Here is an 18,150-nt window from a genome sequence, read left to right on the forward strand (position 1 = left end):
CTCACATGATAATGTGTGTCACTCCCAAACAATTCAACTTTGGTTTCATCAGTCCACAAAATATTTTGTCAAATCTTCTGTGGAGTGTCCAAGTGCCTTTTTGCGAACATTAAACGAGCAACGATGGTTTTTTAAAGACAGCAGTGGCTTCCTACCTGGAGTCCTCCCATGAACACCATTCTTGGCCCTAGTTTTACATATTGACGATGTGTGCACAGAGATATTGGACTGTGCCAGTGATTTTTGTAAGCCTTTTGCAGACACTCTAGGGTTCTTTTTTACCTCTCTGAGTATTCTGCGCAGACCTCTTGGTATCATCTTCGGTGGACGGCCACTCCTTGGGAGAGAAACAACAGTGCCAAACTCTCTCCATTTGTAGACAACTTCTCTGACTGTCGATTGATGAACAACCAGACTTTTAGAGATGGTTTTGTATCTTTTCCCAGCTATATAAAAATCAACAATCCTTGATCGCAGGGCTTTAAACAGCTCTTTTGACCGAGCCATGATGCGCATCAGACAATGCTTCTCATAAAGACAATTATTACCAGGTGTGTGTTTTATAGTGGGCAGGGCAGCTTTAAACCACTCATCAGTGATTGGGCACACACCTGACTTATGTTGGGCACACACCTGACTTAAATTGTTTGGTAAAAATTGGTTTCAATTGCTCTTTGTCTCCCTAGGCAGAGGGTTCACTTACTTATTTCCCCCCCTTCTGTCATTGTTTGCATGCTTTTCTCATTAATATATGAAAACCTATAAATGTCTGGGTGGCTTTAGTTAAAGCAGACACTGATTTTATATCTGTGTGACTTTGACTAAGATCAGATCACATTTGATGGTATTTTATGCACAAATGTGAGAAATTCCCAAAGGTTCAGATACTTTTTCATACCACCATAGGTTAGATCCAGCATTATATAAGTCAGTCCCAAAGTCAAGCATATACTTTAGCCATAATTACAAGCTATCTTAAGGATTTTGAAACTATTTGAAACTCTTAAGTCAAATTACTGAGCCATAACAAAGTTTATTTTCTGGTATTTGCCATACAGTATGTTCAGCATATTTTGGCAGGTAGCGACATGGTTGGGGGAGAGGTTGTCTCTCATGGGGTGCCATTCAAGATAGAACCACCACTAATGTGTTTGTTTGTTTGTTTGTTTCAGTCTGATAAGGAACAGCCAGGTGTGGACTACAACAATGTGGACTATGAGTCTCTGAGCAAACGATGTTGGACTGATTTTCTCCTACAATTATATAAGGTAGAAAACTTAGAAAAAGTATTTTTTGTTTTCATTTTCCTTACCCATTTGGTGATTTTTGCTGAATTCAACATTGTAAGATTTTATCATATACGCTGCATTCCAAATTTTTGATTGTATGGATTTCAGCAAAATAAACATTTTTGGTTTACCGGGAAATGTTTTGATATGCACTTTTTCCATGTATGTTTAAATCATTGATGTAAACTTTAAAAATGATTGATTTGTATTTTTGTAAAATCACATTCCACCACATTTAGTAAATAACAGCTTTAATGCATAATGGAGGAAAATAACTTTTAATGATGATCATGTAGAAAGGCCAATGCATTGGCAAGGCCAGCCCCTGTTGAAGGGGGCTCAAGTTTGCCTTAGCTTACCATACAGCTTATGGTGATACAGTATGTTTGTCGTGGACAAAATGGCTATCCAGGCAGGCTCTCTAAAGTGTACAACAGTGGCAGACATCCGATTGAGCGCCACTTTTTTTTCTCCCTATATAAACCACATGTCATGTGATTGTTTTATTGCAGTGGCTGACAATTATGCAGCACACACAGACATACAGAAGTAGACAGCAGGAATATGAGTAAAGTCTGCTAGAGAAAAAACTGCTCTTCAGCTCATCTGTGAATTGGGAAGAATGATGACAACTGTTTGATGCTAATAGTAGAGGTTTCAGGTTTTTGTCTAAAATCATTCAACTGTTGAGTCAACCACGTTTAGATGAAATAATGTATACCAAGGAAATATTTAATTGAATTATTCTTGAATAAATTAGTTTGCATTTGTATCTTTCTCTACTTTGTATTTTTGGAGACTGTCGGAATGTTGTTGGAAGAGAGAAAAAAAGCAAGCTGAAATAGATGTGAACAGGATCACGTGGTCGAAAAAAACATCAGCATCTTTTAGACCACATGTATTGCATTTGTAAACATTCACTATTCAAAGAAAGATAGAAATACCCCCCCCTCCACTGCACATGAGCAGGTCATAGTTGCAATGTTGTACTTGTATGAAAAAGTTTTGGTTTTGAAGATAACATTTCGAAACATTCCATTTTGTATATTTACTTAGTTTAGTTTACATTGGAAATGAATGTGTTTAAGGAACTGTCAACATACAATAGCGAATAGAATGCAACATGGGTCACTGTTTGAGTAGAAATGACCCGTACAAATTTGAAGGCTTGCAGTAAATAATCACTGCCAGTCCTCCCAGTCAGAATAGATTTGTACGATGATAGCCATCAATGGCAGTAAATGAAATAAACAGAACATTTTTTGTCAATGTGTGCCCATGCAATGCCTCTTCCTTCACACAGGTCTTCGTGTTGTGTCGCGTATCAGAAATCAGTCCAAACTTAAATCAAGAGCAATATCAAGAAGATAAAGATGGAATCCTCAATATTCATTCACTGCCCAGCAACTTCTACTCTTGTCATGAGCTTAAGCTTCTCTCATGGCTGAATTCACACTATCATTACATGAGGAACACAGTGTGGGGTCCAGGTAGAAGCATTTATAATCTTCAAATCCTCATGCAGGGCTCATACCCTGTGCCTTGATGTGTTTTATTGATTGGTGAGTTCTTCCTGATTTCAGGTTCCATCCCACCAGTACGCTGGATTATCAATTTTGACCTTGACTTGGCTGATGGCCTGGTTCTCGCTACTTTGCTTGCTGCCTATTGCCCATACCTGGTCAGTGAGCTTTTCAAATTTCATTTATCGGATGGAATGCCTTAGGTCTATCAAAAGGTCGATTCTGCTTCCTTCTCAATGAAATGCAAAGCCTCTGCCAACCTCGAGCTATCATAAACATGCCCAATCATAGCGTTAATAAATAATCATAATAATATAATGTTTATGTCACAGTTGCCTGAGGTATTTGTAATGGCTAAAATTTTGTGGTTTTATAGTTTTATTTATGATGTATTCACTGTAGGTCTCTAGCCACTTTCAAAGGATGTACACTACAACTCACACCCTGGAGCAGATTCTGCACAACAACATTATTATTATCCAGGCCTTAACTATGCTTTCCCTCAACATGGATCTAAAGGTACAATTATTTGACTAAGGCTCTTTCTGTAACACTGTGGTGAGGTTAGTCGTGTCAAGGTTATTTCCTGTTTTATTTTGTATTTCCCTCCTTGTTTCAGAGCACTTGCCTTTCCTCTTGTCTTCCCTAATCAACAATCGTTTCCACCTGTTTCCCATTACCTTCTCTGTGTATATATACAGTGTATCACAAAAGTGAGTACACCCTTCGCATTTCTGCAGATATTTATATCTTTTCTTGGGACAACACTGACAAAATGAAACTTTGACACAATGAAAAGTAGTCTGTGTGCAGCTTATATAATAGAAAAATATAGCCATTAATATCTAAACCCCTGGCAACAAAAGTGAGTACACCCCTATGAAAAAATGCACATTCCTAAATGTAAAAGACGGTACACAAGAAAGCCCGCCCGTCTCATCAGACCATAGGACATGGTTCCAGTAATCCATGTGCTTTGTTGACATGTCTTCAGCAAACTGTTTGCGGGCTTTCATGTGTACCGTCTTCAGAAGAGGCTTCCTCCTGGGGTGACAGCCATGCACACCAATTTGATGGAGAGTATGGCGTATGGTCTGAGCACTAAGAAGCTGACCCCCCACCTCTTCAATCTCTGCAGCAATGCTGACAGCACTCCTGTAACGAGTCACATGACATTTTGGAGGGAAATTGACATGCAGTACTCAATTTGGACACTTAGGGATGTGCATTTTTTCCATAGGGGTGTACTCACTTTTGTTGCCAGGGGTTTAGATATTAATGGCTATATTTTGAGTTATTTTGAGGGGAAAATAAACTCTATTATATAAGCTGCACACAGACTACTTTTTATTGTGTCAAAGTTTCATTTTGTCAGTGTTGTCCCATTAAAAGATATACTTAAATATTTGAAGAAATGAAAGGGGTATACTCACTTTTGTGATACACTGTAGTCAGTCTCCCCTTTGTTTTGTGCCAGAGTGTCATCGTCCATTGATGTGTCACCCAAGTCTGTTGTATTTGTTTGCTACTTTGATTTTTTTGAAGACGTATTGCCTTCCTTGGTGAAGTGATTTTTTGTTTGTTTGAGAACCTGCCTTGTTTGTTTTGAGAGAGACATTGTTAAATAAATCGTTTTGTAAACCAAGAAAATGTAACAGGGTGCTCGCCCACTGAAATGGGGGAATGGTGGCAGTGCGCTGGGAGCAAGCAGGTGTAAACTTTTTTTTCGTCAGATGTTCCCAATCATGCTTGATCAGCACCTTGCCAGTTGGAATGGCGGGGAGGAGCGCGGAATGGCAATAAATTCGGCACCGCCAGAGCGTACGAGTGGGAGGACCGGCGGTTTCCTGCACGCATGCAGCATGGAATGATTTGACAACGCTTCGAATAGGACGAGGAAGCTGGGCACTGGTCAGATTGTGTGAACAAAAAGGAAACTCCTTCCGGTCTCCATCTGCTGTGTCCCAGGGCCATGCAATACCTGCGGGTTGTAACAAAAACTCTGCCTTGAGCCCAGTCGTGACGTTACAGAGAAGCCAAGAGCTTGATGGTATCCTGGACTGAGGCGGCACTGCTGGTATGTCTTCCTCATGGCTCTTAGCAGCTCACCAATGCTGTCATACTGCCTCCTCAGCAAACTGAACATCTTCCGCACCAGCTCCGGATCTTGGATATGACACTCCTAGGCCCATCTGGCCATAGTCTGTAAGATCAATTCCTTCAAGTTGGCTCTGGACGAACGCCAAAGTGAGGGGTCAGGCTCAGGACTGGGGGCAGGCTCTCATTCTGCTGCCTCCATATTTGGTACATCTATTCGGGATACCGGGTCCGGTCCAAGTGCAGGCTGAGAGTCAATGAAACACGGAGATGAGGCAGAGGCACGGGTGACAGGCAGAATCAAAAAAAGGTCGGAATATAGAATATCGCTATCCGGGAAGCCAAAGTAACGCTTGTAAATTGCTGAACAAACTCACCATTCAGGGCCCTGGCTTCAAGAGGCTTGGCTAAGCATATTGAGTCAAGCCCCAAGTCTGCTAATGATGCCCAATCCATTAAGTGCCCCAGAGTCGATGTGAGCTTTTAAGTTAGTATGAGAGCTCTTAAGTCAGTAGTGGTTTCACGAGTTACCTTAACCAGCGTGAAGGGTCAAGGAACAATCTCCAATGTCTTGTATTGATTACCCGACCTGGGTCCTTTGACTGGACAGGAAGCAACGAGGTGACCAGATTCCCCGCAGTTGAAGCAACGGCCTTCTTGCTGTTGTTGCCGTTGGTCCTCTGGCGTCAACTATGTTCTGCCAAATTGCATTGTCTAAGCCTCCCCTTCCACAAGGAGTGGAAGGCCTGGTTTGGATGATGAGTGGCAGGACTCAGCCATCCATGTTCCCAGAACGGTGGCGACCCTCCCTGTGTGGGCCGGCTCCTCTGCCGCTGCTGGAGTTCATGGAGGCTGTTGCCTGTCCGGATGGCCAAGGCGATGAGGGAGTCTAGGTCCGAGGGGATGTCGATTGGCACCAGTCGCTCCCAGATGGGAACTGACAGCCCTTTCAGGAACATGTCACAGAGTGCGGTAGGGCACAACCCACTCTCTGCCGCCAATGTGTGAAAGCGGATGGCGTAATCACAAACGGAGCCATTGACTTGCCTCAGCCCACTCAGCCCCCTTGCTCTTTCCCTTTCTGTGGAAACTGAGTCAAAGGTTCTCATGAGGAAGGTTTTGAACTCAAGAGTGGCACAACAGCAAATTTGGCCCCCACTCATGCCATGTTCCGCCAGTTTGAAGTTATTTTAAGAACCTGCCTTGTTTTTGAGAGAGACATTGTTAAATAAATCATTTTGTAAACCAAGAAAACTCTGCGTTTGAGTCCTGCCTTGAGTCCAGCCGTGACATTTTCTTTCTTTGCTTGTAACCTCTGATTTCAGAGTTAGATACATTTTGGAATCATTTGTTGTGGTGCTTTTTTCCCATATCACAAAATTCTGGCATTTAATTCTTACATAGGATAGAACATAGATACATAGGATATTAAAAAAAGATCTATACTCTTCAAGTATAGATCTTTTTTTAATATCCTATGTAACATAGGACGTGAAAGATAATGTTATGTATTTGCTGTGTGCAGCCCACAGACTTGTCAGATCCAAATCCAGTGCAAATGCTGATGTTGTGTGTTCTTTTATATGAGAGGCTTCCCCAATATCAGCCCATAAATACAATCTCTCTCTCTGGAGGCCTAAACAAAACTTTGAGCAAGCAGGTAAGACAACTATGTTCTGTTGCTGTGCAATGATTGAAACTACTTGCAAAACAACGAGAGGGTGCCTAATGTTAAAGAAATTTATTGAAATGTTTAGATGAAAAATTAGCTTGATGTGTTTGCTTTATTTTTGTGATTCAGGTCTATCTGAAAAACCCGTCCAACTGCCTTGTCAAATACCGGACCTTACTTCTAGGACAGGATGCCAAGCTGTTCTCGGTGGCCGATGGCTCTACTGTCACTATTTCTCCAAAGTAAATATGAATCCCCAAAAACCCACACCAATGATTTGCACTGAAAGCCATATAGCTCCATCCAAAAATCTTAATCTGACGTAATCTGCCAGGTTTATGTTGTTAACCTCACATTAAACACTAATAACTGAGATTTAATTAGTGTGTGAATGCCGATATACTAACCGGTTCTAAGCTATTAGGCGTATTCCATCCATCATCTGCCGCTTAATCCGGGGTCTGGTCTAATACTGATTTTTATGGGTTCGTATAGACACGTTTCTGAGGTACATCCGCTTATGTCTGCAAGCAACTTCCGTTTTAGAATTTCTCCATCCAAAACAACAGTGAAGCTGGAGTAACATTACTCATAAAATCCCTTAAGACAATTTGGAAATACCGCATCCATCTGCCATACTCACGACAGGGGAGGACAACATATTCATGAAGGCAGATGTGGAACCAAGCTCGTGCCAACACAAAGACTGGATGTTTTTTTTGCCATGTTGCCGCTGTGCTTCGGAAGGTATGTTCTTCCTATCCCTGCATTTTCATGTGTCCGCTTTTCAAATAAATTACTAAAGCTAAAATCTTGCGCATGAAACGACTTGTTGTCTTTGATATTGTTATTACGATGATGATTGTAATTATGATATTCTTTAATATTATTTACTACAACTACTGTATCTGCTGCTAACCTGTTGCTAATCAGTACGTGTAGATGGCACATTAACTTCAACGCATAAATGCAAGTGTTACAAGTTTTTTGTTCGTTTGCTTACAGGTGGAAACCACTGTTAGGCAAGGGGAGATAAGTTGATGTGCCTCACAGCAACACGTACTGTACGTTGATGGACATATATTGAGACTACGTCGTTCTACCCGGGGGTAGCCAAGAGGCTTGGGCTGGAGGTGGTGGCTCACCTTACGGCGGACCGTCAGCTTGATCCCGAGATCCAACTACGAGCTTTTTAACTGCAGCAACTTCAAGATACGCTGTTGGAGCTGGAATTACCGAGGACAGTGGGAGAAAGCCTGTCTGGAGGACGTAATGTTGGGTGAAAGTTTGGCAAGGCTCCGGAGCTCTGCTGTCCGTATGCAATTTTCCTAATTTTATAAATTCTGATTTATTGACCTGTTTTGCAAATGCACCAATTGTTTTAAATAAAACAAAAAATGGAATCGTGTTGTCCAAATGTTTTATTGCGATCAATATCTACAATAATAAAGAATGACATACTGTTTTTGTTTATATTTACATACCTTGTAGTATTTCCTTGTAACTACAAAATCCGTGTCCACACTTCTGCATTTGGCAAATGTAATCTAATTTGTAATTTCACCTCATTTTGGTCACTCAAGTTGGCGGCGTATCAATCTATACCTCACGTCAACACAGGCTAACAGGTTGTTATAATTTTGTCCACGAATGATCAACGAAGTGATAAGAACATCATTAAATCTCATCTACGTCGTCTTTGTCGTGCTGAATTCATTTTGGGAGATTCCGTGGGTTCCTCTGGCTTGATTTTGCAGTTTTATCAACACGCTGATTACTTCAATCGCAATTCATGTTCTTTCTAAACCGAAAGTTCGGAGCAGACATTTTCCAAGATGGCGCCGCCCATATTTCACTCAGGAAACCTGTCTATAGAATATAAAGAAGTATCCAAAAGTTGTTTTTTCCCCCCCAGACTTCATATTCACAGTTTTTTAACCTCCCTACGTGCGCTTTCCTCACTTTTTTCATTTTCATTAGAAGAATAACCTCTGCTTCTTTTAAGACTCATTATTAGGGGGAAAAAATGAGCTAAATTGATGCACACTAAAATACTGAAAATGACACAAGATACAGTTTTTGATTGACCCATTTGCAGCACACTTCTCTTATGTAATTGTTGGAAATGTCTTTCCTGACTGGTATTTGTGGCAACACTTCTTTCCAGACAGGATCAAAGCAGGGATTGAAAGTCTTGAACTGTTCTGTACTGCACTGATAGCAGGTCTTACGTCAACAATTTAATCCAAGAATTAAATAACTCACAATTCGTTGTCTGAATAGTGTAATCCCAACAGTAATTTGTTACTCCAAAGAGTCTGACAATAATACAACACTTGCATCATAAATATGCTTTAGTGGGAGTCTCTGACTCTGGCTGGCAGAATGTGATTGGCTGACAGAATAGCAGGTTGTGATTAGCCATCAAGGCATCCGTCAAAATGGGTTTGAACAGAAAATGTGAAATCAAACTCAAGTTACTTATACTTTCACAAGTGTGTTTTGGTGCACTCATTGAGTATTTAAAACTCCTAAAACATTATTTTGTTTAGGCCAACAAAAGGAACATATCAAAAATTACAAATGGTCAAACTTCTTCCGACATTGATTGAGAAGCGGGATTATGATTAAGTTGTCAGGCACGTCCTAAAAATGTGAAGTGTTGTAATATTAATTATTGTCACATTATAAAACACCCTGTGTTTTCTTCACAGTGGAAGCACTGATCTGACTATCCAGTACTGCTCTTCATTCCTGCAGCCTAAGGAAGCTGTTCTATTGCTCATCTCTACCTCAACATCTGCCCGCCATGGGGCAACTTTGACTTTCAAAGTGAACACCTGTATTAGTCAAATCATACCAACAGTAAGTCCACCATAGCGTTTTATACTAGATCAAACTGTCCGTCTGGCATTGGTTGCAGCAGAAACTTAAGACTTTTAGAAGCACACTGATAGTCTGGCCACACACGAGGAAGCTGAGTTTTTTTTTTTTTTTCCCCCATATTTTTTTGCCAGTCAGTGACTGGAACTGTAATCAACTGTTTGGCAAGAGCAGCCTCATAAATGTTTGTCGCATTGGCCAGGATTCGAACATGGGCCTTTGCTATAAATCTTCGACTGGACCACTAGTGTGTTTTGGACTAATTGGCAGATCAATCTGAAAAAAATATCAAATTTACTTTACAAGGTCTCTAATAATAAGTGTATTTGTATTGTTCCTTTAATGGGAAACACATATGCTCATTAAACCACCGCATTACACCTAAACCTGTGCCTTAATGTATCCACCTCTTTTAGAAGAGTGTCAGGTGCAAGACTCCATGCTATGTACTAAAAGTGGTTCAAGTTCCAATAACAAACACATATAATGTGGAGGCTGATTTCAGGTAAGTGTTAAGATCTAATGATTCTTAGTAGGTTCCACAGACAATTTCCTTTGAATTGTTAACACAATTTATAATGTCTGCTTTTTCAGTGTGATGCTGGTAGAGTCAACAGTCAATCCGATGGAATCCGAGAAGGAAATTGACAGACTAGTTCAACAGGCACTCCTCAAAGCCAAGTAATAGCAGATTATCTATACTGTATGGTATCATATGGATGACTCATGAGAACTTTTTCAACCATCATAGTATGATCTAAATGAGGGTCTTTATTTTCTATGAGTGAAAAAACCCACTTTGCTCAATTTGGTTTCAGGAATGAGAAGAAGATATCTGAGAGGAGTTGTCATGAAGAGATGGCAGGAAAGGGCTCGGATCTTAGTTTGCCAACACAAATAATAGTGTGCACAGATGTGAGTTTGTACGTCAAGGTAATGCGTATTTGTGTGTGATTTGCAGAAGGAGATGGTACAGAGTTTATCAGCACAGCGGGCAGCGTTAATCTGAAGCCCGGCCAGTCAGACACACTTATCCTTCACTTCCTTCCCTTCTCTCCAGGAGTCAAGTATTGTGCTGTATTGCTCATATGTCCCCAGGTCAGCATTGTTCCCTTATGCATTTGTGTACAATCTGTCAAAACCAGGCGTCTCCACCCAATTCCACATAGGGCCGCAATCGGTGCAGGATTTCAATCCAGCTAAACAAGACCTTTTCACCAAAATGGTGTCTTACAAGTGCTGTTTTTTTTTTTTTTTTTTTTTTTAATCAGAAACCTAATTGGTTAAACTGTCTGTGCTCGATCGGAAGGAACAAAAAACAGGACCCACAGCGGCCCTTGAGGATTGGTTTCTCCACCCATGGCCTAGAGAATTAATACTCATTCACATAAACTGTAAATTCTTACTTTAATAATTTCCTAGAGTCAAAAGGAAAAAAATACACAAGGGATAAGGCCACTTCTTCAAAAGTATATTCTACTAATTAATACTCAGAAACTTTGTCTTGTCAAAATGGAGTTCTGAGGAAAACAGAAATCAAATTAAAACAAAAATAGATTTCCCTCCATCTTTTTCCTTTTTAAAATATTTTTGAAAAAGCTCCAGGGAGCCATTAGCGGCTCTAGAGCCGCGGGTTGCTGACCACTGCTTTAGGAGCTATAAGTGGAAGAAATTTCAAGGGTGTGACGACTATCATCCCTGTGACTTCAATCATTTTTAGTACCTCCAGAGTATTTATTCTAGAGAAAAATGAACAGAAACTGCATGTTTATTCATTTGCAAATCATCAGGAATGGGAAGCGTGCAGATTTTTAAAGTTCTTAAATCTGACTGCTCTGTTAATTTTTTCTCATAGAAAAGGCATAGGCAACTTGGTCATCTATTGAGCATGCATTTCTATTGAATGAGTTGTTGAAAACCTTATAGAAAATGACTGTGGTGCAGTCATGTGTAGTCATTTACGAAAAGAGTGTGTTTTTTCAGGTCGGTGATATGGTCTACATAGTGAAGGCAACCGCAGATTTGCCTCAGCCTTCCCCCCTAAGAGTTAGGCACAGTTCAAATATATTCGCCATTCCTGGTACCTCAGGTGAGATTTACAGAAAACTATTGCCAGGCAAATGAGAAGTGTTGGATAGAACTGTAAAGTTTTGCTCAGGCTTGACTGAACAGTATGGAGGTGTTCAGGGTTAGGTGTGCTCAGTGAAAATTAAGTTACACTACTATTCAAAACGTGAGATTAGCCACAATTAATTCATTGTTTTTTAAACAAATTTAGAAATGAGGAAACAGTTTGATTGCACTGTATGTTCTCCCTGTGCAATAACTGCGTTAGTCTATTTCCCTTACCAGTGGGCCCTGGCAGTTGTATATCAGCGCTGCGCCTACGCTGTACTGTTGGACAGACATGTGAGGAGCTGATCCGTCTACCCCTGATTAATTCATCCTGGGAAAACTCCCTGGCTTTGTGGGCTCAGCACAGAATGAGCGCTATGGAACTCCAGAGACGTATGATGACTTACACTTTACATAGCAGCAGTGTGAGGGCAAGCATGGCAGCATGCATGCTTTCCAAAAAGCAGGTACGCATGCACTCTACATACTCGTTGGCACAATGGTGTGCTCTGAATTTGATACCTAGATTTTCAGTGGGGGCTTACCTGTCTCAACCTGCCTCTAAACACAATCAATATCAAGTCATAATTATAGAAACATCAATACTATACAACAACACAATACAACAGCACGCAAATATGCCACATACATTACCTGCAGCCTTTCAACCAATATTTGTAATACACGGGGGGATGATGTAAGTACCATTTTTCCCAGGAAGAAATTATTTGCTCTATCAAAAGGAAAAATAAATGATGTAGAGTGTTTTTTTTTTTCCCTGAGTAAGAACTTTATTACACAGCATGCTACTCTCTGGAGGCTGATGGAAGATGATTGACTGAACTAGTTTTTGCATTTTAAGGCGAAGGGCAATAGTTTCATTCTAAAGAGGGAATTATACCATCCATTTTTTCATGCGGCACTAGTTTTATTTGCAAACTGTCCTCAAGGTTTTGTGCAAATCAATTGCTGACTTCTAGTTTAATCCTACTCTATTATAAATGAAACTGATCAAAAATAGAATATTCCCGTTGTGCTGCCATTTTTGTCAGAATAAAACTTTTTGTTCAATGACCTCATGTCTTTCACTCTGATAGAGCCAAATGAAAGATGTTGATTACAAAAACGGGGTAATTTACAGTGTGGAGGTTTCGTTACCTCGATACTTTACTGTACCCAGCACTGTGACAATGCCGATTAGGAAAGAGACCAACATATGGAAGAATCCTTCAGGTACACACATTGCACATTTGTGACATGTAAGCTCAATGGATTGTACTGTTAATAATACAATGTTTGCTATAGTCCATGATATCTTGTATTTATTTTTACACTCAGTTTATAGAGACATTTCCTCGTAACAGTTGCGTTCAACCATGTATATAATCATATTTTTCTATGTAGATCATGATTGTGTGGAAATACCTCTGCGCTTCAAGGCAGACTGTGTGGGACAGTTCTCATGTCAGATGGTCCTAAAGTCTTGCTTCGATACCAGAGTCTACTTGATGGAAGCACTGGTTACCACACCGGTACATACTGTAAAGCAGAGAAAGTGAAAGTAGTAATATTATTTTCGTTGCTGTTGAGGCACTGACAGTGGAGTCTGATATTTCCCTACCTGTCATTTGAAGTAGATCTTTCATCTTTGTCATTAGTCATCCATTATTATTTAGTTTTGATTGGTAGTCCAGTTTTGAGAAAAATTTTGCTTAAAAAGTAAGGGGGGAAAAAACACAATGAAGTGTTTTAACGTTGATGATAATATCATGTTCTTAACATTTGTTTCTACAGGGAGGATCACATCACTTGGACTTCAGCTCACCTGCTCAGCATTCAGTCACACAAGATATACCTCTGGTGAGCTGTTGATTGGTTATCGCTTTTTAATGGAACCCTTTGTTTCAAAAGAGAAGTGAAAATTATATGTATCATCATTAATTTCCAATATCTTGCAGCATAATGAGACCAACCATGACTGGACCTTTAAAGCAGAGTTATGTGCTGAGGGTTTCTATGGTCCTAATGTTCTTATTGTGCCAGCCGGGACAAGAGCATGTTACCCTCTAACTTTTCATCCATCTAGACAAGGCATTGTCATGGTTTGTTTTATTTCTTCAATATACCGTAAGCACAGTACTTGACTGACATTTTTTTTTGGTGGGGCGCTGTGAGGTTTTTCTTATGGAAAGGACATTACATGACCTGGCTCAATTAAGGTTGCAAAGGTGGGTAGAGTTGCCAAATATTTTACCAAAGTAAGAGTATTGTTACTTCAGAATATTACTCAAGTAAAAGTAGTCATCCAAAAAATGTAATCAAGTACAAGTAAAAAAATATTTGGTGAAAAGGATACTCAATTATTGAGTAACATTGTAACTGCTATTTATTTTATATTTTTTAAAGAATGGTATTTTTTTCTCAGCACATAGTTGTCTATATAAAGTTATTATAAGACTGCACTATAACGTATTAAATAACCACATTAAGTCAAAGAAATAATAATAAATAAAAGAAAAAAAGAGTTAGCAAGAGAAAAAAATCTACAGAAATGAAGCATTATTTGTCCAAGGAGCGTGAGGGCCATCTAGTGGAGAAAACAAACATGATTGGTATAATGGGAGTTGTGTGATTATTGTTGCGATGTCTCACTGGTAAAACTTGTTGGCGTCTTTGGCAAAAAAAAAAAAAATCTAATACTGTAATGTAGAATAAAGAGGAAAAATATAACGCCCACTGTAGCCCAAAGTAGCGGAGTAAGAGTAGCATTTCTTCACAAATCTACTCAAGTAAAAGTAAAAAGTATGGCTTGGCTATGTAAAACTACTCTTAGAAGTACATTTTTCTCAAAAAGATACTCAAGTAGATTTAATGGAGTAAATGTAACACGTTACTTCTCACCTCTGAGCTTAGACCCTTTTTCAACCTTATGTGCCGAAATAAAGTGGGTTCAATTTTAAAGGTGCATTTTCTTTGAATTGACAATATGGTATACATTTTTAGCTTAATCTTTGCTCCTACAGGGGAAGCTATCGTTGCATAACAGCTATAACGGGGTTGATCATGTCTTTACTATTCGGGGAGTGGGTGAGCGTCCCTTGCCTGTTGAACATGTAGTACTACGCTGTCCTGTCGGCAAGACCACTCACAGACAACTGAGTGTCCCCAACTACAGTCAGAATCCATTATCACTTCAGGTTAGTTTTAATGCCATCAGTACTGCTCTGGATTCCAAAATAAAGAAGATTGATTCTTTTATGAAGCCCCTTTTCTTGTGCTTTTGCATGTTTTTATGGGTACATATGTGTTGCACATGTGGATATAGGTGGTCACAGACCTATCCTTCATCAGTGGCAATTCATCGCTAAAGGTTAAACCTGGTCAAAGCACCCTGTACACCTTGGCTGTGTTGCCACAGAAACGAGGGGTGCTATCAGGTGACTTTTACTTTCTTTGGTACATTTGAATAGTATTCTATTCAAGGCATTCAAGGAAAATGTCTAATTAAAGTAAAATGTTTCTTATAGGTTGTATATCATTCATTGAGATTGATCACACTGATGAGAGGGATGCTGACAGAGGTACACTATTTTTTGCCCCAACATTTCATATTCCATTTTACCCGCGTACATATATATATTATATGCTTTCAGGAAATATGGTCAGACTCTACGAAGTCTTCTACACTCTTGAAATACATTGTGAACCAGAAACACCTGTGAACACTATTAAAGTTCTGTGCCCTGTTCAAGTAAGGTTCACCCACTCTGTGCCCAACTTTCCTTTCTGATACCTGAAAACTGCTAATCATATTTTGTGTTTGCAATATTGCCGGTCTCTAGAGCTCTGTCGCCATAGAGATCCCTGTTAGTAACCCAGGAGGAGAACTTCTTATTCTCATTGTGGACGTTGAAGGAGATGACTTGTGTGGAGCAGACTGGATTTTGATCCCCCCGCTTGAAACACTTAATTACAAAGTCACATTCTCTCCAGGAAAATTAGGAAAGAGTAGAGGCAGGTTAGGAATTTCTATTTTGCTCTATCACACATGTGCTATTGATTTCTACCATTAAATATATTAATTAAAAAAAAAATGAAAAATGCAAAATATATGACAGGTAGTGTCTCATTTTTTTCTATTTACAGTTAGGAAATGTATATTATTATATATAGCCGCCTAGTGAAAAACTGGTTTGCCAAGGTGACCTTAGATGTGACTGTGAGTGTGAATTGTTCACTTGTCACTATTCATGTCCTGCAATTGGCTGACAACCAGTCCAGAGTATCCAGAGGTGAAAGTAGCTAGAATTTCCTGCCGGAACTCCCGGACATGAAGGTCGCCACGGAGCCAGAATCTTATTATTTTTGCTCTCAAACCTATTAAAAGCACTAAAATGCAGAGAAAACTGCTTTTGGCACAGTTATACCTATAACACATACACACATGCATTAGGCTACTGCTTTACACATACTATCATAAGGCAAACATGAGATACTGATTTTCATTTAAAACTGAATTTTACAATGATTTGCAAAATAACAGTTAACAAGAACAGCAGTAACCCAAACCTTCTAACCCCCCCCCCCTCATTTCCTCACATCTAAATGCAAAACATCGATTTTTAACTACTTAAGAACATAGGATGTACATTAAAATTGAAGATAATATAAACATTTAATTATTTTTCTCAATAATATAAGTAAACATTCACAAAAATGCAAATGACTTATATTTCATTTTAGTGTGTATATTGAAGATCACACAAACATTGACTGTTTTAAAGTATAAGGAAATAAGTAGCCAAATATAAATGAACAAAAATAAGTTCAAAGTGCATATTATGAAAGATGTTCTGAACCTCACAATCAAAGCAAATGAAATAAAAATAAGTAAGCCTCTTCAGCTCTTTCCTTTTTTTTTTTTTTTTTTTTTTAATCATCATGATCTGTTCAGCTGTTAGACACGGGAAGGGAATCCGACTGTCCTTTTAGTCTGAACAGTTTTAATGTGTCACGTGGGAGTATGACGTACTCCCATTGTGATTTATTCATTGTGTTTTGTTTATTAAGAGAAAGCAGCAAACAGGAAGAAGATATGGGGGGACAGGGAAAAAAAGGAGACAAAAGAATTCTTTCCTTTCTCCTAAGGATCTAACCACTTTCACCCCTGAGAGTATCTGACGCTTCTACTCCATAGTCAGCAATGATAGGCTCTTGCACCCCAGCGACCCTTTTGAGGATTAGAAATACAGAGAATGGTAGGATGGATATTTGAACACAAAAGCTGGGGCAATATATGTCTACTGACAATACAGCATAACAATACTCAAAGGGAAAAATTGATTGCGAAATTGTAAAAAAATGGTGTGCCTCAGGACAGCGCACTGTTTCCCTATGTTTGAATGTGTGAATGAATAAGGACCGATGGTGTAGATAAAGATGCTAAAAAATCCTCTCCATTTGTCATTAGCTGTACAAGCATGGTCACAGAACAAATTCAACTTATAGATCTATGGTCATTGTTTAAGTCTCTTAAGTTTTCCCAGAATATTACATTTACAGATTTTGTGTTTATTCTATCGCAGTGTGGTGTTCCACTCTGAAACAATTGGAGAGTTTTGGTACCAGTTGGATCTTTACGCCATTCCCTCGGCTGTAGTCACACTCCCACAGGCTTGCTGTCCATTGGGCAAGTAGGTAGCGACACAAACACACGCAATACTCACTCCAATCAGACTGCAGTTATTACCCTTAAGTGTTCACTATTGGCCAGTTAAAACTGAATGTCATGCAAGCTATAGTGCATATTTTCATGCTTAAAAAATACAATCATGATAGCGCTGAATTAAAAAAAAAAATCTTAGTCAAGATGCTTGTGATGAGTGATTAGTGTTTTGTCCATTTAGAAAAAAAAACCATCACACTTTTTCATCAAAAAATTTTGGTCTTTACATTTAACTGAATATATTATACATACCACTAAGAGTCGAGATTTCCCTAGGTTATTACACGTGTTTTGCTATTTTTGTATGATCTTCAATATATCAATATTTACATGCCATTTATGAGGGAATTTTATTGTCTGGGGTTTTATCATTGTTTTTGCTTATCTCAGGTCGACCAGACAGTCAATTACAGTTGTCAACCCAACAGCAGAAACGGTTGAGGTGATTGTGTCTAACAGTAACCCCAAAAACTACATGCTGGAACTGGATTCAGAAAGCACTGTCAGTCTTTTTTTCTTCATCCAAATCTGATCCCACTGCTCACAGTTCTCATTTGACAAACAATTTGATTCTTTTCACTTTTTAGGTTCTCAAATTCAGCATGTGAAAATTTATTGATATTGTTTGTTGTGCTCACTTTTCTATCGTCCATTAGCACCTCTGACCTATTCTTTCGCTCTTTTTACCTTTTGTCCATTTACTCGGTCTCTCTCTTCTTCACTATTGCTATTTTTTCTCTCAAACAAAATGTGAATTTGTCTTTATGAACAAGGATAATTACTTTAGATTTAAAAAAAAATTTAAGCATACTTGATATGCTGAAGAATCAGCTTAGGCTTTTCACG

At 39.1% G+C, this 18,150-nt stretch overlaps 1 protein-coding gene across 6 annotated transcripts in view; it reads left to right on the forward strand.

The window, feature by feature from the left end:
• The window catches only part of LOC130907667 (cilia- and flagella-associated protein 47-like), a 62,239-nt gene that overhangs the window by 31,139 nt on the left and 12,950 nt on the right, over window positions 1-18,150 (forward strand). For 3 of the 6 annotated variants that reach the window (XR_009061509.1, XM_057823016.1, XM_057823025.1), the window contains exons 35-58: window positions 1,173-1,268; window positions 2,593-2,779; window positions 2,873-2,970; window positions 3,215-3,331; window positions 6,435-6,569; window positions 6,711-6,823; window positions 9,296-9,446; window positions 9,881-9,969; window positions 10,059-10,145; window positions 10,283-10,325; window positions 10,422-10,562; window positions 11,448-11,553; window positions 11,817-12,046; window positions 12,677-12,812; window positions 12,984-13,111; window positions 13,374-13,439; window positions 13,538-13,681; window positions 14,603-14,776; window positions 14,905-15,016; window positions 15,107-15,160; window positions 15,233-15,330; window positions 15,422-15,597; window positions 17,165-17,272; window positions 17,695-17,806. Coding sequence is in view for 3 of the 6 variants with exons in the window: in XM_057823016.1 (XP_057678999.1) it covers window positions 1,173-1,268; window positions 2,593-2,779; window positions 2,873-2,970; window positions 3,215-3,331; window positions 6,435-6,569; window positions 6,711-6,823; window positions 9,296-9,446; window positions 9,881-9,969; window positions 10,059-10,145; window positions 10,283-10,325; window positions 10,422-10,562; window positions 11,448-11,553; window positions 11,817-12,046; window positions 12,677-12,812; window positions 12,984-13,111; window positions 13,374-13,439; window positions 13,538-13,681; window positions 14,603-14,776; window positions 14,905-15,016; window positions 15,107-15,160; window positions 15,233-15,330; window positions 15,422-15,597; window positions 17,165-17,272; window positions 17,695-17,806 (2,901 nt within the window). In the remaining 3 variants the exon portion in view is untranslated. Of the gene's footprint in view, window positions 1-1,172; window positions 1,269-2,592; window positions 2,780-2,872; window positions 2,971-3,214; window positions 3,332-6,434; window positions 6,570-6,710; window positions 6,824-9,295; window positions 9,447-9,880; window positions 9,970-10,058; window positions 10,146-10,282; window positions 10,326-10,421; window positions 10,563-11,447; window positions 11,554-11,816; window positions 12,047-12,676; window positions 12,813-12,983; window positions 13,112-13,373; window positions 13,440-13,537; window positions 13,682-14,602; window positions 14,777-14,904; window positions 15,017-15,106; window positions 15,161-15,232; window positions 15,331-15,421; window positions 15,598-16,649; window positions 16,838-17,164; window positions 17,273-17,694; window positions 17,807-18,150 lie in introns of those variants that run through there. The other 3 variants (XR_009061512.1, XR_009061513.1, XM_057823040.1) reach the window with 3 other exon arrangements.

Source organism: Corythoichthys intestinalis, chromosome 2 (assembly GCF_030265065.1).
Source record: "Corythoichthys intestinalis isolate RoL2023-P3 chromosome 2, ASM3026506v1, whole genome shotgun sequence".
In the NCBI taxonomy this organism is placed as follows: domain Eukaryota; kingdom Metazoa; phylum Chordata; class Actinopteri; order Syngnathiformes; family Syngnathidae; genus Corythoichthys; species Corythoichthys intestinalis.